The sequence below is a fragment of the Felis catus genome, chromosome X (genome assembly GCF_018350175.1).
Source record: "Felis catus isolate Fca126 chromosome X, F.catus_Fca126_mat1.0, whole genome shotgun sequence".
In the NCBI taxonomy this organism is placed as follows: domain Eukaryota; kingdom Metazoa; phylum Chordata; class Mammalia; order Carnivora; family Felidae; genus Felis; species Felis catus.
The window spans coordinates 47820115-47847733 of record NC_058386.1 but is presented as its reverse complement, the minus strand read 5'-3'; the positions used below and the strand labels follow the sequence as shown (position 1 = coordinate 47847733).

General features: G+C 41.7%; 1 protein-coding gene across 8 annotated transcripts in view; it reads left to right on the top strand.

Annotated features, from left to right (window-relative positions):
* PFKFB1 (6-phosphofructo-2-kinase/fructose-2,6-biphosphatase 1) overlaps positions 1 to 27619 on the top strand; it is a 136436-nt gene that overhangs the window by 79070 nt on the left and 29747 nt on the right. For 4 of the 8 annotated variants that reach the window (XM_006943769.4, XM_006943770.4, XM_045051369.1 and 1 more), the window contains 8 exons: positions 10593 to 10718; positions 15154 to 15247; positions 16084 to 16150; positions 17035 to 17109; positions 17620 to 17676; positions 20318 to 20439; positions 24302 to 24509; positions 27135 to 27281. In XM_006943769.4, the coding sequence (XP_006943831.1) occupies positions 10593 to 10718; positions 15154 to 15247; positions 16084 to 16150; positions 17035 to 17109; positions 17620 to 17676; positions 20318 to 20439; positions 24302 to 24509; positions 27135 to 27281 (896 nt within the window). Of the gene's footprint in view, positions 1 to 9863; positions 9935 to 10592; positions 10719 to 15153; positions 15248 to 16083; positions 16151 to 17034; positions 17110 to 17619; positions 17677 to 20317; positions 20440 to 24301; positions 24510 to 27134; positions 27282 to 27619 lie in introns of those variants that run through there. The other 4 variants (XM_011291760.3, XM_019823870.2, XM_045051370.1 and 1 more) reach the window with 2 other exon arrangements.

Here is a 27619-nt window from a genome sequence, read left to right as displayed (position 1 = left end):
TGGTGAATAATTCTTTTTATATGCTGTTGAATTCGATTTGCTAGTATCTTATTGACAATTTTTGCATCCATATTCATCATCAGGGATATTGGCCTGTCGTTCTCTTTTTTTACTGGGTCTCTGTCTGGTTTAGGAATCAAAGTAATACTGGCTTCGTAGAATGTGTCTGGAAGTTTTCCTTCCCTTTCTATTTCTTGGAATAGCTTGAGAAGGATAGGTTTTATCTCTGCTTTAAACGTCTGGTAGAACTCCCCTGGGAAGCCACCTGCTCCTGGACTCTTATTTGTTGGGAGATTTTTGATAACCGATTCAATTTATTCACTGGTTATGGGTCTGTTCAGGCTTTCTATTTCCTCCTGATTGAGTTTTGGAAGAGTGTGGGTGTTTAGGAATTTGTCCATTTCTTCCAGGTTGTCCAGTTTGTTGGCATATAACTTTTCATAGTATTCCCTGATGATTGCTTGTATCTCTGAGGGATTGGTTGTAATAATTCCATTTTCATTCATGATTTTATCTATTTGGGTCATCTTCCTTTTCTTTTTGAGAAGCCTGGCTAGAGGTTTGTCAATTTTGTTTGTTTTTTCAAAAAACCAACTCTTGGTTTCGTTGATCTGCTCTACAGTTTTTTCCATTCTGTATTGTTTATTTTTGCCCTGATCTTTATGATTTTGCTAGTTCTCCTGGGTTTAGACTGCCTTTGCTGTTCTGCTTCTAGTTCCTTTAGGTGTGCTGTTAGATTTTGTATTTGGGATTTTTCTTGTTTCTTGAGATAGGCCTGGACTGCAATGCATTTTCCTCTCAGGACTGCCTTCGCTGTATCCCAACGTGCTTGGATTGTTGTATTTTCATTTTCGTTTGGTTCCATATATTTTTTAATTTCTTCTCCAATTGCCTGGTTGACCCACTCATTCTTTAGTAGGATGTTCTTTAACCTCCATGATTTTGGAGGTTTTCCAGACTTTTTCCTGTGGTTGATTTCAAGCTTCATAGCATTGTGGTCTGAAAGTATGCATGGTATGATTTCAATTCTTGTAAACTTATGAAGAGCTGTTTTGTGACCCAGTATATGATCTATCTTGGAGAATGTTCCATGTGCACTCGAGAAGAAAGTATATTCTTTTGCTTTGGGATGCAGAGTTCTAAATAGATCTGTCAAGTCCATCTGATCCAATGTGTCTTTCAGGGCCCTTGTTTCTTTATTGACCGTGTGTCTTGATGATCTATCCATTTCTGTAAGTGGAGTGTTCAAGTCCCCTGCAATGACCACATTCTTATCAATAAGGTTGCTTATGTTTATGAGTAATTGTTTTACATATTTGTGGGCCTCCATATTTGGTGCATAGACATTTATAATTGTTAGCTCTTCCTGATGGATAGACCGTGTGGTTATTATATAATGCCCTTCTTCATCTCTTATTACAGCTTTTAATTTAAAGTCTAGTTTGTCTGATATAAGTATGGCTACTCCAGCTTTCTTTTGACTTCCAGTAGCATGATAGATAGTTCTCCATCCTCTCACTCTCAATCTAAAGGTGTCCTCAGGTCTAAAATGAGTCTCTTTTAGACAGCAAATAGATGGGTCTTGTTTTTTTTTATCCATTCTGATACTCTATGTCTTTGGTTGGTGCATTTAATCCATTTACATTCAGTGTTATTATAGAAAGATATGGGTTTAGAATTATTGTGATGTCTGTATGTTTTATGCTTGTAGCAATGTCTCTGGTACTTTGTCTCACAGGATTCCCCTTAGGATCTCTTGTAGGGCTGGTTTGGTGGTGACGAATTCCTTTAGTTTTGCTTGTTTGGGAAGACCTTTATCTCTCCTTCTATTCTAAATGACAGACTTGCTGGATAAAGGATTCTCGGCTGCATATTTTTTCTGTTCATCGCATTGAAGATCTCCTGCCATGCCTTTCTGGCCTGCCAAGTTTCAAAAGAGAGATCAGTCACGAGTCTTATAGGTCTCCCTTTATATGTGAGGGCATGTTTATCCCTTGCTTCTTTCAGAATTTTCTCTTTATCCTTGTATTTTGCCAGTTTCACTATGATATGTCATGCAGAAGATCGATTCAAGTTACTTCTGAAGGGAGTTCTCTGTGCCTCTTGGATTTCAATGCCTTTTTCCTTCCCCAGGTCAGGGAAGTTCTCAGCTATTATTTCTTCAAGGCCACCTTCAGCACCTTTGCCTCTCTCTTCCTCCTCTGGGACACCAATTATGTGTATATTATTTCTCTTTAGTGCATTACTTAGTTCTCTAATTTTCCCCTCATACTCCTGGATTTTTTTTTATCTCTCTTTTTCTCAGCTTCCTCTTTTTCCATAATTTTATCTTCTAGTTCGCCTATTCTCTCCTCTGCCTCTTCAATCCGAGCCGTGGTCATTTCCATTTTATTTTGCATCTCGTTAATAGCGTTTTTCAGCTCCTCCTGACTGTTCCTTAGTCCCTTGATCTCTGTAGCAAGAGATTCTCTGCTGTCCTCTATACTGTTTTCAAGCCCAGTGATTAATTTTATGACTATTATTCTAAATTCACTTTCTGTTGTATTATTTAAATCCTTTTTGATCAGCTCATTGGCTGTTGTTATTTCCTGGGAATTCTTTTGAGGGGAATTCTTCCGTTTGGTCATTTTGGATAGACCCTGGAGTGGTGCGGACCTGCAGGGCACTTCCCCTGTGCTGTGGCAATATAACTGGAGTTGGTGGGCAGAGCCTCAGTGAGACCTGATGTCTGCCTCCAGCCCACCGCTGGGGCCACAATCAGATTGGTGTGTGCCTTCTCTTCCCCTCTCCTAGGGGCGGGATTCACTGTGGGGTGGCGTGGCCCATCTGGGCTACTTGCACACTGCCAGGCTTGTGGTGCTGGGGATCTGGCGTATTAACTGGGGTGGGTAGGCAAGCTGCACGGGGGCAGGAAGGTCAGGCTTAGTTCGCTTCTCCTTAGGTGATCCACTTCAGGAGGGGCCCTGTGGCAGCGGGAGGGAGTCAGACCCGCTGCCGGAGGGGTGGCTCTGCAGAAGCATAGTGTTGGGTGTTTGTGCAGAGCAGGCACATTCCCTGGCACGAACTGGTTCCTTTTGGGATTTTGTCTGGGGGATGGGCGAGGGATAATGGTGCTGGGGAGCGCCTTTGCTCCCCGCCAAACTGAGCTCTGTCATCCGGGGGCTCAGCAACTCTCCCTCCCTTTGTCCTCCAGCATTCCTGCTTTCTGAGCAGAGCTGTTAACTTATGACCTCCCAGATGCTAAGTCGCGCTTGCTGTCCGAACACACTCGGTCGGGCCCCTCCACTTTTGCAAGCCAGACTAGGGGGCTCTGCTTGGCCGGTGGGCCGCCCCTCCGCCCCGGCTCCCTCCCACCAGTCCGTGCAGCGCGCACCGTCTCGCCGCCCTTCCTACCGTCTTCAGTGGGCCTCTCGTCTGTGCTTGGCACTGGAGACTCCTTTCTGCTAGTCTTCTGGTGGTTTTCTGGGTTAGGTAGGCAGGTGTAGGTCGAATCAAAGTGATCAGCATGACGCGCGGTGAGCCCAGCGTCCTCCTACGTCGCCATCTTCTGGATCCCTCCAGCACTTTTTTAAAAAATATAATTTATTGTAAAATTGGCTTCCCAGTGCTCATTCCAAGTGCCCTCCTCCCTGCCCATCACCCACTTTCTCTTCTCCCTCACCCCCATCTACCCTTAGTTTTTTCTCAGTCCTTAATAGTCTCTTAGAGTTTGCCTCCCTCTACCTCTGTAACTATTTTTCACCCTTCCCCTCCCACATGGTCTTCTGTTAAGTTTTTCCAGATTCACATATGAGGGGAAAAATATGGTATCCGTCTTTCTCTGCCTCGCTTATTTCACTTAGCATAATACCCTCCAGGTCCACCCACATTGCCACAAATGGCCAGATTTCATTCTTTCTCATTGCCAAGTAGTATTCCATTGTATATACAATCCACACCTTCTTTCTCCATTCGTCAGTTGATGGACATTTAGACTCTTTCCATAATTTGGCTATTGCTGAAAGTGCTGCTATAAACATTGCGGTACAAGTGCCCCTATGCATCAGCACTCCTGTATCCTTTGGGTACATTCCTATCAGTGTTACTGCTGGGTCATAAGGTAGTTCTACTTTTAATTTTTTGAGGAACCTCCACACTGTTTTCCAGAGTAGCTTCACCAGTTTGCATTGCCACCAGAAGTGCAAGAGGGTTCCCATTTCTCCACATCCTTGCCAGCACCTATAGTCTCCTGATTTGTTCATTTTAGCCACTCTGACTGGCATGAGATGATATCTCATTGTAGTTTTGATGTGTATTTCCCTGAGAGGAAGTGACGTTGAGCATCTTTTCATGTGTCTGTTGGCCATCTGGATGTCTTCTTTGGAAAAGTGTCTATTCATGTCTTCTGCCCATTTCTTCACTGGATTATTTGTTTTTCAGGTGTGGAGTTTGGTGAGTTTTTTTATAGATTTTAGATACTAGCCCTTTATCTAATGTGTCACTTGCAAATATCTTTTCCCATTCCTTCAGTTGCCTTTTATTTATTTATTTATTTATTTATTTATATGAAATTATTGTCAAATTGGTTTCCATACAATACCCAGTGCTCATCCCAAAAGGTGCCCTCCTTAATACCCATCACCCACTCTCCCTTCAGTTGCCTTTTTTGTTTATTGTTTCCTTTGCAGTGCAGAAACTTTTTATCCTGATGAGGTACCAATATTTCAGTTTTGCTTTTAATTCCCTTGCCTTTGGGGATGTGTCGAGTAAGAAATTTCTGCGGCTGAGGTCAGAGAGGTTTTTTTCCTGCTTTCTCCTCTAGGGTTTTGATGGTTTCCTGTCTCACATTCAGATCCTTCATCCATTTTGAGTTTATTTTTGTGTGTGGTGTAAGAAAGTGGTCTGGTTTCATTCTTCTGCATGTTTCTGTCTAGTTCTCCCAGCACCATTTGGTAAAGAAACTGTCTTTTTTCCATTGGATACTCTCTCCTGCTTAGTCAAATGGCATGCTTGTTAGCCATGCATTTGTGGGTCCAATTCTGGGGTCCCTATTCTATTCAATTGGTCTATGTGTCTGTTTTCTGCCAATACCATACTGTCTTCATCATTACAGCTTTGTAGTAGAGGCTAAAGTCTGGGATTGTGATGCCTCCCGCTTTGGTCTTCTTCTTCAATATTACTTTGGGTATTTAGGGTCTTTTGTGGTTCCATAAAAATTTTAGGATTGTTCATTCTAGCTTTCAGAAGAATGCTGGTGAAATTTGATTGGGATTGCATTGAATGTATAGATTGCTTTGGGCAGTATTGACATTTTAATATTTATGCTTCCAATCCGTGAGCATGGAATATTTTTCCATTTCTTTGTATCTTCTTAAATTTCCTTAATAAGCTTTCTATAGTTTTCAGCATACATAGATCTTTCACATTTGGTTAGGTTTATTCCTAGGTATTTTAAGGTTCTTGGTGCAATTGTGAATGGGATAAGTTTCTTTATTACTCTTTCTGTGGCTCATTATTGGGGTATAAAAATGCAACCAATTTCTGTACTCTGATTTTGTACCCTGAGACTTTCTTGAATTCATGTGTCAATTGTAGCAGACTTTTGGTGGAGTCTTTCAGGTTTTCATGTAGAGTATCATGTTGTCTGTGAAAAATGAATGTTTGACTTTATCTTTACCTATTTTTATGCCTTTTATTTCATTTTGTTGTCTGATTGCTGATGCTAGGACTTCCAACACTATGTTAAACAACAGTCGTGAGAGTGGACATCTCCATCGTTTAGCTGATCTCAGGGGGAAAGCTCTCAGTTTTTTTCCCATTGATGATGATATTAGCTGTGGGCTTTAATACATGGCTTGTATGATGTTTAAGTGTGTTCCTTCTATCCCGACTTTCTTGGGGGTTTTCATCAAGAAAGAATTCTGTATTTTGTCAAATTCTTTTTGTGCATATTGACAGAACCGTATGGTTCTTATCTTTTCTTTTATTAATGCGATGTATCACATTGATTGATGTGCAAATATTGAACCAGCCCTGCATCCCAGGAATGAATCCCACTTGATCATGGTGAATAAACCTTTTTATATGCTGTTGAAATCGATCCGCTAGTATCTTGTTGAGAATTTTTGCATCCATATTCATCAGGGATATTGGAATGTAGTTCCTTTTTTTTCTGGGTCTCTGTTTGGTTTGGGAATCGAAGTAATGCTGGCTTCATAGTATGAGACCAGAAGTTTTCCTTCCCTTTCTATTTTTTAGAACAGCTTGAGAAAGATAGGTATTAACTCTGCTTTAAATGTATGGTAGAATTCCCAAGGGAAGCCATCTGGTCCAGGACTCTTACTTGTTGGGAGATTTTTGATAACTGATTCAATTTCTTCACTAGTTATGTGTCAGTTGAAATTTTTTATTTTTTCCCATTTGAATTTGGTAATGTGTGGGTCTTTAGGCATTTGTCCATTTTTTCCAGGTTGTCCAGTTTGTTGGCATATAACTTTTCATAGTAATCCCTGATAGTTGCTTGTATTTCTGAGGGATTGGTTGTAACAATTCCATTTCCATTCATGATTTTATCTATTTGGGTCCTCCCTCTCTTTCTTTTTGAGAAGCCTGGCTAGAGGTTTATCAACTTTGTTTATTTTTTTCAATAAGCCAACTCTTGGTTTCATTGATATGTTCTACTGGGTTTATTGGTATTGTATATTGTTTACTTCTGTTCTGATCTTTATTATTTCTCTTCTTCTGTGGGGTTTGGGGTGTCTTTGCTTTTCTGCTTCTATTTTCTTTAGGTGTGCTATTAGATTTTGTATTTGGGATTGTTATTCTTTCTTGAGACAGGCTGGATTGCAATGTATTTTCCTCTTAGGACTGTCTTTGCTGCATCCCAATGGGTTTGGATTGTTGTATTTTCATTTCATTTGTTTCCATAAAACTTTTAATTTTTTCTCTAATTGCCTCGTTGATCCATTTATTCTTTAGTAGGATGTTCTTCAATCTGCCTGCTTTTACAGGTTTTCCAGACTTTTTCCTGTGGTTGATTTCAAGTTTCATAGCATTGTGGTCTGAAAATGTGCATGGTATAATCTCAATTCGTTTATAGTTATTAAGGGATGTTTTGTGACCCAGTATGTGATCTATCTTGGAGAATGTTCAATGTGCACTGGAGAAGAAAGTGTATTCTGCTGCTTTGGGATGTAGAGTTCTAAATATATCTGTAGTCCATCTGGTCCAATGTATCATTCAGGACCATTGTTTCTTTACTGATTCTGTGTCTAGATGATCTTTCCATTGCTGTACGTGTAGTATTAAATTCCCCTGTAATTACCACATTCTTAATAATAAGCTGCTTATGTTTGTGCTTGTTTTATATATTTGGGGGCTTCCATATTTGGTGCATAGAAATTTATAATTGTTAGCTCTTCCTGATGGATAGACCGTGTAATTATTATATAATGCCCTTCTTCATCTCTTGTTACAGCCTTTAAGTTAAAGTCTAGTTTGTCTGATATAAGTATGACTACTCCAGCTTTCTTTTGATTCCCAGTAGCATGATAGATGGTATCCCCTCACTTTCAATCTGAAGATGTCCTCATGTATAAAGTGGGTCTCTTGTAGACAGCAAATAGATGAGTCTTGTTTTGTCCATTCTTATATCATATGTCTTTTGATTGGAGCATTTAGTCCATTTATATTCAGTGTTATTATTGAAAGATATGTATTTAGAGTCATTGTGTTGTCTGTAAGGCTCATGCTTGAATTCATGTCTCTGGTCCTTTGTGCCCCTTGGAACATTTCACTCTCAGAGTACCCCTTAAGATCTCTTGTAGGGCTGATTTAGTGGTGATTAATTCCTTCAGTTTTTTGTTTGTTTGGGAAAACCTTTATCTCTCCTTCTATTCTGAATGACAGGCCTTCTGGATAAAGGATTCTTGGCTGCATATTTTTCCTGTTCATCACATTGAAGAATTCATGCCATTCCTTTCTGGCCTGCCAAGTTTCAGTAGATAGGTCTGCTACTACCCTTATGCTTCTACCTTTGGATGTTAAGACCTGTTTATCCCTAGCTTCTTTGTGAATTCTCTCTTTATCCTTGTATTTTGCCAGTTTCACTATGATATGTTGTGTAGAATATCAATTCAAGTTACATCTGAAAGGAGTTTTCTGTGCCTCTTGGATTTCAATGTCTGTTTCCTTCCCTAGATTGGGGAAGTTCTCAGCTATGATTTGTTCATGTATACTTTCAGCCCTTTGTCTCTCTTCTTCTGGAATTACTACGATATAGACATTGTTCCATTTGATTGCATCACTTAGTTGTCTAATTCTCCTCTCTTGATCCTTGTTTTTTTCTAATCTCTTTTTTTCTCAGCTTCTTCTTTTTCCATAATTTTAGCTTCTAATTCACCTATTTTCCCCTCTGCCTCTTCCATCTGTGCTGTGGCTGCCTCTGTTTATTTTGCACCTCATTTATAGCATTTTTTAATTCATCATGACTATTTTTTAGTTCCTTGATATCTTCAATAATAGATTCTCTGCTGTTTTCTATGCCTTTTTCAAGCCCAGCAATTAATCTTATGACTGTTATTCTAAATTTTTGTTCACCTATGTTGTTTACATCTTTTTTGATCAATTCTTTAACTGTCACTTCTTCCTGGAATTTCTTTTGAGGGCAATTCTTCCATTTCATCATTTTGGCTATTTTTTTTGTACCTTATGAATTTTAAAAGTTTGTTTTAGCTATTTACCTGTGAGCACTACTATATTAAAGGGGTGTCATACACTGTCCAGGGCCTAGATCTTCAGGAGGTGTTTTTTGGAGAGTGTTACTTGCTTTCTGTTGTTGTGACTTTGGTTATTTTATTTCTCTGCTTGTAGTGATGTTTTAGACACTCCACAAAGTGTGCTTTGATTTGTTCCTTAAAGTAGCCCTGGAAAGGAAAACAAACAAAGAGGAAACAGAGACTTGCAAACACACAGACAAATAAAACAAACAAATGGACACACACACACACACACACACAAATAAACAAAAACAGTCCAAAAGCAAAAAAAGAAGGAAATAAAGAAAGAAAGAAAAAGAAGAAACACCAACTCCAAGTAAAGAACAGGGTGGAGGCAGTGCTGATGGAAGAGCACATATAAAGAGAGAAATGACGGGGGTGGTGGGGACAAAGAGAAAATAAACATTGACTGGGCAGAGAGACTAAACGGCTTAATCCAGAGGGAGAGAAAGGAAAATTAAAGAAGGAGGCAGCAAAAAAAACGAAGGTAAAGTTACTGACATAGAAACTATATGGCTTGATTATCCTCAAGAGAGGGAGAGAAAAGTACTGAAGGAGATGTAGAACATGTATCAGGGAAATGGATTAAATATGTCTGCTTAAACAAACCAACAACCAGAGTTATAAACCTAGATTAAGGAAGATATAGGAAGGGAGAATATATCTAAATAACAAGAATTTTCCTGGAATTAATCCAGGCTATGCATCATCACTGGTCTGGATGATGGAGCTCTCTGGTTGCACAGCATCTATCTGGTTCTAGCAGAAATGCAGTTACCCAGCACAGAGGGGCATAGTTTGGTGTAGGCTGGTCCCACCTCCATTATGGGCCCTAGGACTGATCCCTCAGGCCCTGCCTTGGTGGTTAATGGGGAAGGATGGCGACACCCCAGTCTTTTCTCCATGACCCGCTGGACTTCTTTCGAGTTGTCCTCACTGTGCTATGGGAGAAGATGGGGCCATCCTTCTCACTCCACCAACTCCCCTGCCCAGGCACCTGGCCAGGATTCAGAGATCTGCTCTGTGTGCTCTGGTACTGGGGAAGAGCCTATCTGTATGGTTTGATATGTGGTCCTGGCTGGCTTTCTCTGTGCCACTGCACTTCAGGGAGGACCGCCTTTTCCTGCTGTGGACTGCACCGCTGACCTTGCCGCCAAGCCTGGGGGTGGCAGATGCAGGTAGGCTTTGTTCTGTCCCACCGCACTCCAGGGAGGGAGCCGCTTTCTCCTACTGCAGACTGCACCCCTGATCTACCACACAACCCAGGGCTTGCTCCCCTCATCCCCAAGTGCATGAACAGGGAGCCTGCCCCAGGCTGAAGAAAGTTCCACAGTTAGTGACAGGATTCCTCTCAGTCCCAGTCCGAGATTTTTCTCTTATCCTACACTTCCCCACCTCTTCTTTCTCTTCCCTTTGTCTCTCCCTTTCTCTTCCCTTTGATCCCTCCCCTCCATGCTTACTTGGCCCATTTTATCTCCCCCAGTTTGCAATCACCCACCTATCTTTTCTCAGGTTTCTTATTTTCTTCCTGGTGGATTCGACCTCTTTTCCTCCCAGACTCCTGGGGTTCAAAGTTCTTTGTCTTCAGCACTTCTTTGTTTGAGAGATGTGGAAATATGGATCCCCTTTCTTCTCCACCATCTTGGCCTATCAGATTCCTGTTTGCAGCAGTTTTTGATGAATTCATAAGTCAGTTAGAAAATTTTCAGGTATTTGTCATTGTTGTTGCTGTTATAATGGTAGGAAAGATAATTTTCCAATTCTGTGTCTCTGAGCTGATACCAGTAGATCATGGGAGCCTGGGGATAAACTTTTAAGGCTCTGCTTATCTTCCAGCATCAGTACCCCAGTTTACCAATTCCCCCACAATGGTGATCATGGTTGGCTTACCAGCTCGAGGAAAGACCTACATCTCCACGAAGCTCACGCGATATCTCAACTGGATAGGAACACCAACTAAAGGTATGTCTGTGACACCCTTTGTTCTACAGCTCCCTACAGGCTACTGACTGAAAAAAGTAAGGTAGCATGTCAGAAAAGACATTACTTCAGTGCTAGGAATGCCTCAAAACATTGTTACCAGTCTTAGGATGACTGCTGCTGCTACTACTACTACCACTAGCATTACACTTTTATAAGTTTTATAATTTCATGAGCACATACTCTGTGACTAAACTGTATTCTAGATACTAGGTACAGGAAAACTAGTAAGATTAAATGCCTATTCTCAAGGAACTCTAGTTTTGCAAGACTTTAAAACAACTGTTGCACACTATGAGTCTGGAGTTCTCTTGTCCAGCAAGAGAATGGACACGCAATCTGAGAGAGGCTAATGTTCAGGAGGAGACAAGAGCCCCAAACAGGGGTTTCATCTCTGTATTTATTGAGCTCACAAAACATTACCCACATGGTGAACGTGAAGAAAACAAGATGTTACAAACATGGTGAACGTGAAGAAATAATCAGATAGTAATCATTGACTTGTGTAAGAAGCAAAGCGTGGGGGTGAGCAAGTGGAGTTTGTGATCAAAATACAATAGTATATTGGTGTCAGATGGAAAGTAATTTCCTGCAGTGATATAATAAATTACTCCTGATCCCATTTCAATATCTTGCTAGGTAACCTCAGGCACTTTCGCCCCATGGTGGTGGCTTTCTGCCCTAAGCTTTTTTCTAACCCATTTATGTAAGTAGAACCTATTTCCCCACAAACATCCCTATTAGTAATAAACTACTTTTTATTACCATTACTGTTATTACAACAACAACATTACTATTTTGATTAGCATTACCATTTATTCAAAATCTTAAGATATTTTCTTCAAGCCTTAGGGCTTTCAGAGTCAAGCACACTAAAGCCACAGCCCACAGGTCGCCACAGAGTCTCAACTAAAGCTGGGCACCTTAGCTCACCTGTGCTCTGGAGTCCAGAAGGCGTCCACTCTCTCTCCAAGCCTCTCCTTAGGTCTGAGCCTGTCAGCTTCTCCTCCCCAGCTGGAAGTGGTCCTGTCTTTTTCCACCTCCAGAGGGGTCTCCTTCTCTGCCTGTCAACCTCCTCCCTCACTCCCTACTTTCAACTTTCCATTCTCCTCAGTGTGGTCTCTTTTCTGTGTACTACCTCTTATTTGGTAATTGCTCTCTCCTATTTTCCATTTGATTTCTCTATCTCCCACCCTGTATCTCCATTCTTATTTGATTCCTTTTTCCCCCCGAAGAAGACTGTGCTTCTCTGAGCTCCCATACCAACCCTTCCTACAGCCCCCTCTATGCCAACACTAATCACAGAGTGTATTGTTGTAGTGTGTGCCTGGGTCTCTCTCCCCAGAAGCTGTTCTGGGGTCAGGGGACTAGGTCATATTCATTTCTCTCCCAAGTACAACCATATTAAAACATTTAGAGGCTCTAAATACTACGAGATAGGGTGCCCCCGCATCATATAAAATTCAGAATAAAAACAGTAAAGGTAAGAAAGTCTACCAACATTTTTTAAATTTATCCCTGATGACTATATGGAGGCTTTTAAAGAATATCAACTTATCTGAAATTTTTTTCTGGGACCATGTTCCTCCTTTTCTGGTACACTAAGCAAGTACTTAGACTCTTGTGAAATGGAGCACCGCTCCCCAGTGCGGCCAAGAGTTCTTGGGAATTTATTTATTCACTCAATCATTAATTATTCATTGAGCATACAGCTGTGGCAAAGCCTTTGCTGGATGTTGGGCAAGCAAATAAAAATAAGACGATGTCTGTCTTCAAAGTACTAACATCTATTCTTAAGTTCTAAACTGCCCATGAAAGAGAAACTAGTATTATCATCATTTCTTTTTTTTAATATGAAATTTATTGTCAAATTGGTTTCTATACAACACCCAGTGCTCATCCCAACAGGTGCCCTCCTCAATTCCCATCACCCACTTTCCTCTCCCTCCCACCCACCCCCATCAACTCTCATTTATTCTCAGTTTTCAAGAGTCTCCTATGGTTTGCTTCCTTCCCTCTATGTAACTTTTTCCCCCCTTCTCCTCCCCCATGGTCTTCTGTTAAATTTCTCAGGATCCACATAAGAGTGAAAACATGGTATCTGCCTTTCTCTGTATAACTTATTTCACTTAGCATAACACTCTCCAGTTCCATCCACGTTGCTACAAAAAGGCCATATTTCATTCCTTCTCATTGTCAAGTAGTATTCCATTGTATATATAAATCACACCTTCTTTATCCATTCATCACTTCTCTAAAGAAGACATCCAGATGGCCAACAGGCAAATAAAAAGATGCTCAACGTCACTCATCATCAGGTAAATACAAATCAAAACCACACTGAGATATCACCTCATGCCAGTCAGAGTGGCTAAAATGAACAAATCAGGAGACTATAGATGCTGGAGAGGATGTGGAGAAATGGGTACCCTCTTGCACTGTTGGTGGGAATGCAAACTTGCGCAGCACTCTGGAAAACAGTGTGGAGGTTCCTCAAAAAATATCATTTCACAGTTGATGAAATTAATGCCCAAGAAGTGGGCATTGTCAAGTGCCTTGTCTAGAGGCACATGGCCAATGAGTGACAGAACCAGGAAATGAACCCACATCCGGTTGATTCCAAAGCGTGATACTCACTGTGCAGGTCTGATACTTGGTTCTACTGATGGGAAGAGAAAAGAATCCCACATTGGTCTTATACTTTCTTTTTCTCCATCCTCTTCCTCTCCTTTCTCTTATCCATCCCAGCATCTTATTTCTCTCCCTCCTTCCCTCTCTCTCTTCAATTCTCTTCCTTTCTTTCTGTTGTTTCTCCTTTCCCTTTATGAAGTTTCTCTAATTCACTGGTGAAGGGTTTTCCAATGTTTATTTTTTATGTGCCAAAACCCATGGTAGGCATTAAAGATGCAAAAATGAATGAGATTCATGCCCTACCCTTGAAGAGTTTTCTATTTGTCTGGGATGCATACAAATACCTCAATACCTCATGTCACATAAAGAATCCTACAGAAGGGTACTAAGGTGTTCACAGAGAAATCATCAACTGGAAGGCAGTGAAAGCTTCCAGATAGGGTATATTTAAGCTTGGTCCTGTGTGAGGAGTAGAATATTGGCAGAAGTGGAGAGAAAGAACGGTTCTGGTGGAGAACTGGAGGCTCCAAGGAACCTCTGTTGGATGTTAGGGGTACATGAGATGGTGGTGGATGGATCTCTGCTCTAATGCACATGTTCTTCATCTGCTCCAGTCCAGTCCATTCTCACAGAAGCCCTCAGAGTCATGTTTCAAAGCACAAAGCTTATCATACTTACAGCCTCAAAGAGTCTTCTTGGCCTGCAAGTTTCAGACCAAGCCTTTTAGCTTATTGTTCAAGGCACTCCACAATACACCCCTACCAGTCTCTCAGTCTTCAGTCACAGTGAATGACTTAACATACCCCAAACACGTTCTACCTTATGCCAATGTCATACCTTTGCTTATGGTGTTCCTCTATGTGGAATGTCTGTTACCTGCCCCCACTCTCCATGGCTGCCTATAAAAGGCCTTCCTTCCTAAAAGGGCTGGTTCAAATGCTGCTTTCTATAAGAATCTCAGATTTACCCAAGTTTAGTTAATCTGTCCATCCCCCTTATTCTTTTCCATGGGTCTGTCAGAGAATTTAACAAACTGGATAGGAACTCTACATTTACTGGTTTACTGTCTGTCCTACCTGCTGGATTGTGACCTCCTTGGGGCCCCATCATGCATATTTGGTCTATCTTGGAGACTTCTGAACTCATGTCCTGCTTTATAGAGTGTGCATCAGAAAGTATTTATTGAATGGATGAATTAAATATTGCATTAGCCTTTTATACTCTTTCCCCTCTTTTCCTTACCTTCTCTCAGGTTTTTCACTATTACTGATGAGAAAGTATGGCTTAGAGAGGGCAAAAAATTTGGATTCTCTGTCATTATACAGGAAAATGTAATAACATTAGACTAGGATTCAGGAGGCCCCGTCTAGTTCTTCTACCTGGTGACTCACTATTTTATCCTTGATGATTGATTTTACTCACTGGATTTGTTTCCTTACCTTTCCAATAGAGTAAGACATTGAAAGGGTTGGGGTTTCTAATAAAATAGAATAATGGAAAGTGACTAGTTTTGGAGCCAAACAGACCTGGTTTTGAATCCAAGCTCTCCACTTATTAACTGTGAAAGTTACTTCCTATCTCTGAATTTCAGTTTCTTCATTTGTAAAATGGGATCATAATTCTTATGTGTGAGGAATAAGTAATCTGGTAGCCATAATTTGAACCTTTATAAACATATTACCTATATCTAAATTATATCTTCTATTTTTGAAATCCATACTAGAAAGGACATATTTTATTCCACTAGATTCTTTCCAACCTCTTCACCAGGTTTCCCTGCTTTCAGTGTTTAATTTAGGCCAGTACCGACGAGAGGCAGTGAGCTACAAGAACTATGAATTCTTTCTTCCAGACAACATGGAGGCCCTACTTATCAGGAAGTAAGTGATTAACATTTTAGAGATCAGTACTGCCAATGGCTGAAGGAGGGCTTTGTTCAGATGATAGGGACATGGGGCAGAGCAACTTAGGTTAGTAAGGAGGTCTTCTAGACTCTCAAAGGGTGGTTGGGAAAGCCCTTCCATTAGCCTACCCAAAGTCTGTTTCTGGTCGTAACCATCCCCTACTTAAGAACTTAGGAACAAATAATCCCCTACTCCTTACAAGAGAGAGTGGAAAATTCTCAGCCTAACATTTAAGAGTCTCAATAGCTTGGCCCATTCCAGTCTTTCCAACCCTATCTATTCAACCTCAAGGTCTCTCTCCTCTACAAGACACTGAGCACTTCCAGTACTCATTTATTGATCCATGCCCTTATAATATAACCCAGCAAAGAGTAATCACTAGATAGATTCTTGCCAAAGACATAAATACATTGCCACCATCATACCTGTGCTTGTACTGTTACCCATTCCAGGAATGCCTTCTACTTCACAGACCGTATACCCGAACTCTTCTTGGGTTTAAGGACCAGTTCTACTTGAGGTCTGTGAGTTCAAGGGATAGATCTTTTAATATTATGACATCTGTCATTAGTCTACTTTCCCTGGGTATTCCACTTTATCCCTGCCCCTGAGATGTGCACACAGAGCCACTCAATTGTGTGACCTGTCTGTGATCTTCATAGTGTCTAGAACATAGGATACCCTGTGTAGATGTTTCATAGATGAATAATGTGGAACATCTTAGAGATGGTGTAAAAGATAATGGAGAAAAATACAGAGGAACTGATCTTGGGGATAGTGATTGTCTCTGTTTCTTTCTCCATCTTTTTCAGGCAGTGTGCCCTGGCAGCCCTGAAGGATGTCCATAACTATCTCAGCCATGAGGAAGGTCATGTTGCGGTAAAGAAATTTGAATTTTTCCTCAAGTTTCTGCTGTGATGAATGACAGCTAATATGTATTGAACATTTACTATGTTACACACATTCTAAGTAATTTGCAAATATTAATTTAATTCTGCCTTCTTCCAAGAGGCAGGCATTGTTGTTATACTCCATGGTATAGCATAGAAGAATGACACAGAGATTAAATAATTTTCCAAGGTGGTACAGCGTGTTTGCAGCAAAGCCAAAACTAGAATTCAGGTTGTATAGCTCCAAAATCTATACCTTTAACCACTATGCTTTACCACTCTTCCCCAAGAATTCAGTAAGACTACACTAGAGTTTAAGAGTACCGTACAAATATTTCTTAGTTCTAGAGATTTACCTAAATATCTATTCAATTTAATCCCATAGACCCTGGGCATAAGATTTGTGAAATCTAAAAGGAGAATAAATCCTCAAATGGTCCCATCTAAGGTGCTGAGGGTAAAGAGTTTCCTGTTCTTGAAGAGCTCCAAAGTGTTGGGGAAGGAAGAAGCCTCAACTAGGAGTTGAAAAGATCTATCTTAGCTTTGCTCTGTCAGCAACTCTTGGTGGCCTTGATTAAGGCAAATATTTCCTCTAAGCCTCAGCTATTTTACCTATAAAATGACCTTAATAAAAATTTACAATTCTTCTCTTATTTATACCTAAAGTCTGCTACATTTCTGGACTGACAACAAAGGCTCAATGAGTGCTTGAGAAATAGGCATAAGTCAACTCCAAATCATTCCTATCCTTCAAAACTCAGTTCAAGTTCTATCTCACCCTGGAAGTCCTCCACTTAGCATAAGGATAGTCAAGGAGTAGGTGTTCTTTCAGCACTATATTCAGAGTAAATCAATCTCATCATTTGCCTCTAGGTTTTTGATGCCACCAACACTACTAGAGAACGACGGTCACTAATTCTGCAGTTTGCGAAAGAACACGGTTACAAGGTATAGTTACATTCCCACTCTTATCTAGGGCTTACTTATCTAGTACAAACTCCAAAGAAAGGCAAACCAGAGAACTCCAAGCTTCCAAATCAGCTACAAACCAGGCTCAACATTTTAATTTGGTTATATGGTTTTTCAGATCACAGAAGCAAAGAAACAGAATAGGAAAGAAGAGGTGTTATATTAGGCAATGGAAGATAATTGCTGACAGGCTGTTGACACTGTGGGGGGTGGAAATGAAGAAGGAGGGAAGACAGCCACTTATAGTGGATATATAAGAATATATAAGAACTAAAAACCAGTAAAAACATAAAAATTAATCTAGGGCTATTCAGTTTAGAGTCTATATGCCTCATAAAACTCAGAATCATGGAAAGCACCACCGAATGAAATTATGTTGTCAGAGATGCCTCTAGATATGACTCAGAGCCACCAAGAAGAAGTCAAGCTATGTTTGGCCATACCAAACATAATTCTCTGCCAGAAATCTCTCTTCTTTTTCTCTTATAGGTCTTTTTCATTGAGTCCATCTGTAATGACCCTGGCATCATTGCAGAAAACATCAGGGTAAGGAACACCTGTTACCTTTCCTCCTCACTTTTCCTCTGGCTTGGATAATGTATAAAAATACCTCTATTAGGTTAAAGGTGGTATTCTTCTCTGAGGTTCTCTCTTCTACTTCCTATAGGAAGTATTTCCTGGCCATCCTTGCCTACAATGATCCTAAGAAATTTAAAGAAGCCAATGTGGGGTGCCTGGGTGCCTCAGTTGGTTAAGCGTCCAACTCTTTATTTCAGCTCAGGTCATGATCTCATGGTTTGTGAGTTTGAACCGTACATGGGTCCCTGTGCTGGCAGTGTGGAGCCTGCTTGGAATTCTCTCTCTCTCTCTCTCTCTCTCTCTCTCTCTCTCTCTCTCTTCCTGTCTTTCTCTCTCAAAATAAATGATTAAACTTTTAAAAAGAAGCCAAGGTAATATAAAGTCCTTAACATGCACTAGGCACCAAGCTTGACTCTTACTGATTTGTGACAACAAACCTGCATGTTAGGAATCATTTCATTGTTGGAGAGAGAAAATAGAGGTTCCAAGATAGGCGACGTGTCAAGGATTCATACAACTAGAAAGAGGTAGAACTGGGACTGGAGCTCAGGCTTGTATCAAGAATATATCTGCTTTTATTTTTTAAAATATAATATACTGTCAAATTGGTTTCCATACAACACCCAGTGCTCATCATAACAAGTGCCCACCTTCATGTCCATGACCCACTTTCTCCTCTCCCCCACCCCCTGTCAACCCTTAGTTTGTTCTCACTCCTTAAGAGTCTCTTATGGTTTGCCTCCCTCCCTCTCTGTAACTTTTTCTTTCCCCTTCCCCTCCCCCGTGGCCTTCTGTTAAGGCACCAAAATTGGCAAAGACGAAGTCAAACTTTCACTTTTCGCAGGCGACATGGAAAACCCAACAGACTCCAACAAAAGTCTGCTAGAACTGATACCTGAATTCAGCAAAGTCACAGGGTACAAAATTAATGTACAGACATCGGTTGCATTTTTATACACCAATAATGAAGCAACAGAAAGAGAAATAAAGAAACTGATCCCATTCACAATTGCACTAAGAACTGCCTTTAGATTCTAGGCCCATAGCCTAGAACTGGATTGCCCACCCCATTTCGCTTTCCCCTATTTCATGAAATTACTGGATTTGGGGGACAGAAGAGACCTTAAAGGTCACCCCCTTCAACCCTCCCTCAGATACTTGTAATTTCAGCTAAATGTTTGCCTATATTTTCTTTTCATACCTCCAGTGACAAGAGACTCATTGCCTTCATCAAATTCAGTCAATTGAAGCTGAAATATGCCTCCCTGAAATTTTCACTGATTGGTCCTATTTTTGCTTCTTGGAGCATAGAACATCTACAATCCCTTTTTTCTTCATCCAGCCTTCTACCCATTTACTGATTCAACACGAATTGAATCTATACAACTGAACTGAACCATTCTGAGTATTAGAGACATAGAGGAGAGTCCTTCCCTTGAGCTCACAGTCTAATGAGAGATAGCGGCGAGTTTATAGACATAACTATAAGATCAGTGCTGAGATGAAGAAATAAAGGAGGCTGTGGCAGAACATTGTTGAGAAACTAACCTTGCATGGGAGGGATAGGGGTATATCAGGGAAGGATTCTCAAAGAAAGCAATAGCTGACCTGAATCTTGAAGAATGCATAGGAATTTGGCAGGTGAAGAATTGGATATAAGGGAACAACATATATTAATTATGGTATCTCCAGGGAACTATAAGTAGTTTAAGTTAGCTAGAGCAAAGCAATGAGAGAGCAATGGAAGATAAGATGAAAAAATAATTTGGGGCTCAATTATGACAAATGGGTCACCCAGTGAAATAGTTCACACTGTTCCCTAAAAGATATAAGAAAATAGTGCACAGTTTTAAGCAGGGAAATGCCATGGTCAGATGTGCGTTTTAAAAAATATCTTTCTGGCTACTAGTTTGAGGAATACATCAGAAGTAACAAGACTGTAGACAAGAGTAATTAGCCACAAAGCTAGAGTAAGCATCCAGGCAAGAGAGAATGGAAATCAATAGGAAGGATATTTAGAAGATAGAGTGAAGATGATGGGGCATGGAGATACAGCCTACTGAGAGGTGGGGGATGAAGACACATCAAGGATGACTCCTATATTCCTTTTAGGCTCAGGTAACTGAGTGGATTATAGTGCCATTCACTGAGATAGTAAATGTGGGTGGAGAAGATAGGCATTGGGGGATTAGGAGATGTGAATCCTTCAGAAATTTAAAGCCAACATGCTATGTTCTCTCATTAAACACTCAACACATGTAAGCCATTATGAACCTTGGCCAAAATCTTCTGTCCCTCTTCATCCATTTCTCACATCACAATTTCTGCTCCTCTTTTAAGTGTTCTTCTTAAACAGTGTGTACTCTGGAACTGAGTACAATATAACAGGCCTTGTTTAATCACATAGAGATAAGAAATGAGGAGTTACACAGTCTGAATTTTCTTCAAATGACTGACTTTGTAAACTTGGGCAAGACCCTTTGTCCAAGTCTCAATTTTATCATTTTTGTTATGAAGGATGTTGTACTCAATGATTTCTAAGGGCACTTCCAAAGGGCACTGTTAGAGTCTCTGTCTTTCATAGTTCCTATATTCTACCTTTTCTTAGCAAGTAAAACTTGGAAGCCCTGATTACATAGACTGTGACCGGGAAAAGGTTCTGGAAGACTTTCTAAAGAGAATTGAGTGCTATGAGGTCAACTACCAACCCTTGGATGATGAACTGGACAGGTAAGAACCCAGAACCCTAAAGCCCAGGACTGGATCCTTAACCCTATTGTCATGTCCTTTAGGACCTGGGAAAATAACCTCCCTCTCTAGGCATCAACCTCTCTATCTGTAAAATCAGGGAGCTAGATTTGATGATTTGTCTTCAAGAACCCTCCAAGTTCTAATTATCTGAGGTGGTGATTCCTTGATATGTGAAACGTCCGTTGAAGTGTTAAAGTAGTGCCTTCCTGAACAATATGAATAGATCAGGATGCTGGTCTCTGGTAACAAACGCCCCCCTCCTATGGTTTTTGCTATTATTTTTTCAAAATTATTGCTCACACATGGGTGACACTTAAGTTTCCAAATATGTTCACCTTCTTTGTTTCATCACATACCCTCACCACCCCTATAAAGGAAGCCAAAATAGATCTTATGTTCATACATTTTCAAGAAGAGGAAATTGAGTCTTAGAGAGCTGAAACCACTTGTTCAAGCTTCTGGCACAAATCAGGGGATAGAATTCAGATTCTAACAATATATTTTGTCTCCTACTCATATCTCTTTTCACAAAACCCATGTACCTTTTCAGTCAATAAGTATTTTGCCCTTTTGGGCCGTGGTGTACATAGGGGGTATAAATAATGGTAAGAGAGGTGGTTTCTATCCTCAGGTAGCTTCCATCATGACTTGACATATGGGAAGATACATAAAAAATATGAAACTCTCATTCATAATGCCAGCTAAAAATTAGAAAGATGTTATCTGGTAGTACAGGGAATGTGTGAGTTTTGGGTATATTACCAGAATCCTACTCCTCAAAATGGGCTGTGATGATCAGAGACTCTGGTCATCCATATCCTTTGGACCCCCAAGTGAGAAGTATAAGGAGGCTTCAAATAGTCATTCAAACCTTAAGAAATTTAAAGAGCAGCCTTACTGCTTTGCCCAGCCAAAGTCCTATGAGGCAAGAATTGTTACTGCCTCAGTCCTTAGGTGGGTAAACTGAGACCCAGAGCAGGTCAAGGACTTACCTGAGTCCACATAATGAGTCAGTAGAATATTTATTCAAACCCTTATCTTCAAACTTCCAGACTGGTTCTCCCCCTCCCATATCCCTTAATCATAAAGAAGTGTCACATCAGATTTAGACACTCAGTGCAAGGAGCAAGACCTTTATGTACAATTGTAAAGATTGTTCACTGTGCAAGGACAACCAGGTCAAGGGCACACTTTCTTTTTTCCCCCAAGCATGTGTGCTGGAGTGAGGCTGTTTCTGCCCTGATGACAGTGTAACTTTTTCAAGTGTCCATAAATGCACCATATAGGCTAGCACCATGTGGTGAAAGAAGCTTGAAGAAGGGGAGTTAAAGTGAAATAATGGCATTAAGAAAGCCCCTAGCCTTCAGCCTATACTCCTGCAGGTGTTCAGCTAGTGTTTTATTAATCAGTTTGGGCCTGAAGGTGACAGATTCTGAAGGTTGGTTTTATTTAATCATTTTTACATCAACAGACATTTACAGCCCATGCATCAGGGTCCAACCAAACCTGTGCCCCAGGAATCCAAAGAGGAAAGGGCTATCCCTGCTTTGACAAAATACCCGCTTGGTTGGAGAAGACAATACACAATGTGCAGTTGATCAGAATTGTGGAAATGATAAACCAAGTGGGCTAGAAGAACACAGAGGGGAAGACCCAGCACAGTTTGGAAAAAAAAATCTGAAAGAGCAGGTTTACCTAGTATAGGTAGAAAAGACACATGTTTGGGGTACCAGAAGGGTGGAGGCTACCAAAAATAAGAACAAAAAAATCTGGAAAGCTTTTTAATATTTTAATTCCAAAACAGCATCAATATGATCAAGATGAAAAAAAAAACAGAATTTCATAGGACCTTATCATATTATCATACAGTTTATAATTTTTAGTTTACATTACACACGGTAGAGGTGGGCATTAACTAATATAATACTTTTGGTGGGAAACACCTCTAAATGACTTCACATGATCCTAGACTCAACGAAAACTTAGAGTGAATGTGCTGGCTCTTGAAGGATGGTTGCACAGGAGCTCAGCTTTGGAAAGCAGGCAAAGAATGCCTTTTCAAGCAAAGAGAAAAGCATTTTGGAATGGCCTAGTTAAATCTGAATGAAGTAGAGGGTGCAGAGAATATTCCAGCAAAAGCATGAAAGCTAGATTGAAACAGAGAAATCATGGCATGGGTGAGGTCATGGGACCATGATGTCAGGCCAAGTGGGGCCAATGCTTGAAGGCACCTGGAATGTCAGACTAAACTGAGCAAATAGGAAGTTCTCCTAGAGCCACCCAGGACCTAGTTTCAGGAACAGTCAGTAATTAGGCAAAAAAGCTACACCAGATATTTTCTACCCCTAGGTTCTGAGATCCTAGACAAGATAGTTGGAGAGGTTAACCTTAGGCAAATCACTTCCTCTTTCTGTGTTTCAGTTTCCTCTCCTATAAAACGAAGCTAATAATCCCTGAGTCCTAAGATGATTATAATGATTCATGTAGTTTGAAGTCCCCAGGGAATGGGACAAAAGAAAATGCACACAAAAAAAAATTCTCAGCAAGTGCAAGTGTCCTTTGGGAACCACTGGACATAGATGACAGGGATGGGCGTGATTAAGCTCATGCTTAATGAGCAGCTAAAAAAGGACTTCTCTAGGAAAATCGGAGGAGAGGCTTTCTGAAACCAAACCCCTCAGCCACTGCTTTACATGATTTGGGGTAGTGCAGCTATTTCTATTTACTTGGTTTTGTTAGTGTGCACCCAGGGTTGCTGGTGTGTCACCCCATTGCTGCAACCTTCCCCACCTCTTCCCAGAGATCTTACCTCTTATAGTCCAGCAACTAAAGGATTCACACCTGGTTTGTCAGGGTCCTCAGAAGACTTACTCCATGGTTCTAGTGTTCTGATTAGTCAGTGTTGCCCATTCCCAGCTTCTCTGCAGACAGGTTGTTGAGTAGTTTGATTATCACTCTGTGTGTAGTTATTAGTTCATGCCTAGAACACAGAATTGAGGGGATAAAAATGGGGCTTGAAGCAAGGACCACAAGATTTCCACTAATGCTGTGGAGAGCCTCTGCATCCCCATACCCCAATACTTGGCACACCTACGAGTAAATGACTGTTTATGGAAGGGGTGTTGAGCATTGATGGTGCGTTTCCAAGTGTGTGTTCTTGACTAGCCTAAGAGCTCCCAAAGGGCAGATGCTGAGTCACCACCTCAAGCACAATGCTTAGAACAGAAGAGGGTGTGTTTGTTGACTGCATGACAGATGGGGGGAGAAATCCCAATCCTTTTCCCTTTCTGAGTGAGGAGAGAGGCATATACACAGACACAAGTGCACCCAGACACAATCTGGTAGCTACCTGTAGAATGTCAAATACAATATATCATATCAGAGGCTTAAATAATAGAGATGCCGAGCTCAGCTTGAGATTTAAAAGAGTGAATAGACAATTGAGGAGCTGCCAGTGAGATGTGGAAGGCAGCCAGGGACACAGAGGACTACTGCTTTTCTCTGAATATGTCAAGAGTGTGAACAACAGAGAAGAGAGCCCAGATGCCTGGAGTGTAAAAAAATAATGTTAGGAGATATCCTGTATTAAGATGAAACTGAGGAAAGGAGATAGGGGGAGATGGTAGCAGGCAGTGAGCTCCTTGGGGTGGCCAAGAGCCTAGTCTCTAGAATGGGTACCCAGAACAGGGCAAGGCATGGCATTTTGTTAGAGGAAAAAGTTAGGTGAAAGCTGCATTGTACAGGAAGCTTGAAAGCAGGGTGTGTGGTTGGGGCTTTGTCTTGGGATCAACCTCTACACTGTCATCCCCTGAGCTGCTTGCTCCTGCTTGGGCTGGCCCAGCCATCTCTCCTACATCAAGATCTTCGATGTGGGCACACGCTACATGGTGAACCGAGTGCAAGACCACATCCAGAGCCGCACAGTCTACTATCTCATGAACATCCATGTCACACCCCGCTCCATCTACCTATGCCGGCATGGTGAGAGTGAACTAAACCTCAGAGGCCGCATTGGAGGTGACTCTGGCCTCTCAGCTCGGGGCAAGCAGGTAGGAAGGGCCCCATGTATCCAAGGCATTGACTGATCTGGCCCAGGTGGGCCATGGGTGGGTGGTGTGACCACTGCCTGGGCCCTGAGGATGGGAGGGAGACTCAGTGGCAGAGTAAAAGCAGTTTTTGGTCACAGCCACTCTTCCACTCCATCATCCACTCAGTGTTGTCCCAACCTTGAATGGCTTCCATGTATCAACAGCATCTGCAAGTCTGATAACTTGGTCCTGGCACTTAAGGCCTGCCCAGATCTGGCTGCACCTCCAGCCCCATTACAGTTAGAACACTTCACTCCTGCCTGACTTGTCCCCTCATCTTTCTCACAACTCTGTGCCTTTGCTTGTACAATTTCTCCCACCCAGCCTGCCCTCCTCTGTCATCTGGTCATCATCACTTGCACAGACAGCTTCCCTGGATCCTTGAATCCATCTTCTCCTCCCTTACTTAGGGCTGATGCCACAGCCCCCAGCCCCCATTACAGGTTATTTCACTGTCAGAACTTGTCCCTACCAGTTACAGCTCTTTTCCTGCCCTCCATCCCCCACCCCTTTCCAAGGTATAGCTCCTGCTCCATGGTTTGGTCCAGGAAACCCTCCCCTGTCCTCCCCTGTCCTCCCAGGCAGGTCACTGTGCCCTGGGCTCCATATCTCCCAGTCCTGGCCCATCTCTGACTCTGTGGCATGAATCTCTTCTCTCCAGCCAAGCATAGTAAACCTGTACATTATGGGTATAAAATAAAATAAAGACACATGTTTTCCTTAGTGTCTGGCCCTGTGCCTGGGCTTGTTAACACAGCTATTGTTCTTGCTGGGAGGATGGCTTGGGTAGGACAAATGGGAAATGAGGTGCAGGAGGGAGGGAACACTATCTTTTATTGGGCACCTGTGTACAGTCACAGCACCATCTGCTGTGAGCCTGATTTAATCTTCACAGCTCTGTGGGGTGGGCATTACCATTAATGGTTTATGAAACTTGATGAAGCTAAGGCCCAAGGAGGAGCAAAGAGCAGTCCCAGGTCATGCAGCCAGTAAAAGAGAGAGCCAGGACTGAAAACCATGCTTTCCTGCCTGCCCCTCAGCATTCCCCACTGCAGAGGTGGTGGTGTCCTAGGCAAGGCACTGCACTGGAAGGCCCATGGCTCCCTTTCTGTTACCTTCAGACTGGCAGCCTCCCATTGAGGTAGACTCAAACCTCTGACTCCTACCCCTCTCACTCCTTAGAGCTGAATAGAGGGTATTGGTGTCATCACCCACCCCTGCCACATGGCACCACCTGCAACCAGAGTCTTTTGACTGGGGCCAGCTATTGCCCTGCCCAGCTAATTCCCTACCTACACAGCACAATGCCCACTTTGGACACATGCCACCTCCACAATGCATATCACCTTTGCACACAAACATGTGCATATACATGCACATGCCTGGCACCAATCTTCATGCTTATGGGAACAGTGAATCATAACAGTTTACAAAGCACTTTACCATTGACTGTCATCCATAATAAATCACAGAGTCTGTCACCTTGTGTGTGTCAGGGAGCATTCTGTGTGCTCCTTGTTCACTATCTAACATGACACTCATAGAATCAGGCTGATGAGTTAATGCTGTTTGCATCTTACAGGCAGGAGCTACGAGGCTTTTTCCACTAGAGAACACTGCCGACTCACATCCATAATTAGAATGTGTGTACACAATGCCTATATTTGTACATATGCATATGTATATAGATTTTTGCATTTGTGTTGATATTCCTCACACACCCTCTGTGACTAATAACATGCCTAAATGCAGAAGAAGAGTGAATCACTTGATCATTTGGGGTCCCACAGCTCTTCCTAGTTCCTCTCAGTGCTGTCATCATTTCCCTCACTGGACTGTGTCTTGAGAACAGGACATCCTGATACCCACACATGACCACACACACTATGGATGTTTGAATGCCCTTAGAAGCTGGGTACTGAGACCCCCATGGTCAAAAAGAAATGCTCCCCAAATCCAATATCCCCTAATTCTAGACCACGTTGTGAGTATCCAGAACCCAGAGTCCGCTGTCCTTCTGTACTGGAGTATTTTTTCCATGTCCGCATGGGCCTATCCCAGAGTCTGTTCACCTGAGAGCAGACCATTTCACGGTAGTGTTTACCCCTAGGCAAAGGGATAGCCAAGGGGTCACTGTTTGTGGATCATGGGAACCAGTGGAGATAGGATGTGGACAGAACTTTGTCATGTACAAACATGTACTCAAGGCATCTACAAGTGTAGGATGGAGGCAGAAATGGGAATAGAAGAGAGGTTGACTGTGGACTGCCTTCATTTGTACTCTTGTCCTAGGCTCCAGAAATGCCAGAGTTGGGCTGTTTGAATGAACAATCAAGTAGGGGGTTTAATAAGCATCAATGAACACACACACATATAAACATATACACACATAAGCACACATACCCTTTTCTATTCCCTTAATCCTTGTCATATCCTTGTTTATAAATTGAAAAATTTTAAATTATACTTTCTTGTTCATTATTATTTCACCATTTGTGGTAGATCTGAGTTTATTCTTACAGCTACTCTGTCTTCTTTCATCTCTCTCTTTCTCCCCTCCTCCTTCTCTGCACTCCCACCTCCTAGTATGCTTATGCCCTGGCCAACTTCATTCAGTCTCAGGGCATCAGCTCCCTGAAGGTGTGGACCAGCCACATGAAGAGGACTATCCAGACAGCTGAGGCCCTGGGTGTTCCTTATGAGCAGTGGAAGGCCCTGAACGAAATTGATGCGGTAAGATGGAAGGGGATGGATTTCCTGGTGATTTATGGGACCTGATTCTGGGATTATCCCCTGGATTGCTTCTGCTGCTTAACAACCAGCCATGTTCCATACACTGTTCTGTGTGTTGAGGGATCCATTGAAGGCCAGAACAGACATGTTCTCTGTCCTCATGGAGCTCAAAGGCAGGCCATAAATAAGACATTGCATTTTCTGTGACAAGGGTTGTAACAAAGGAAGTACAAGGGAGATGAGGTTGGAAAGGAAGGCAGCTCACAGAGTTTTGTAATTAATGTTCAGGGATTTGGATACTGCTTTAAAAATGGGAAGCCAATGATGTAGTCTAAGTC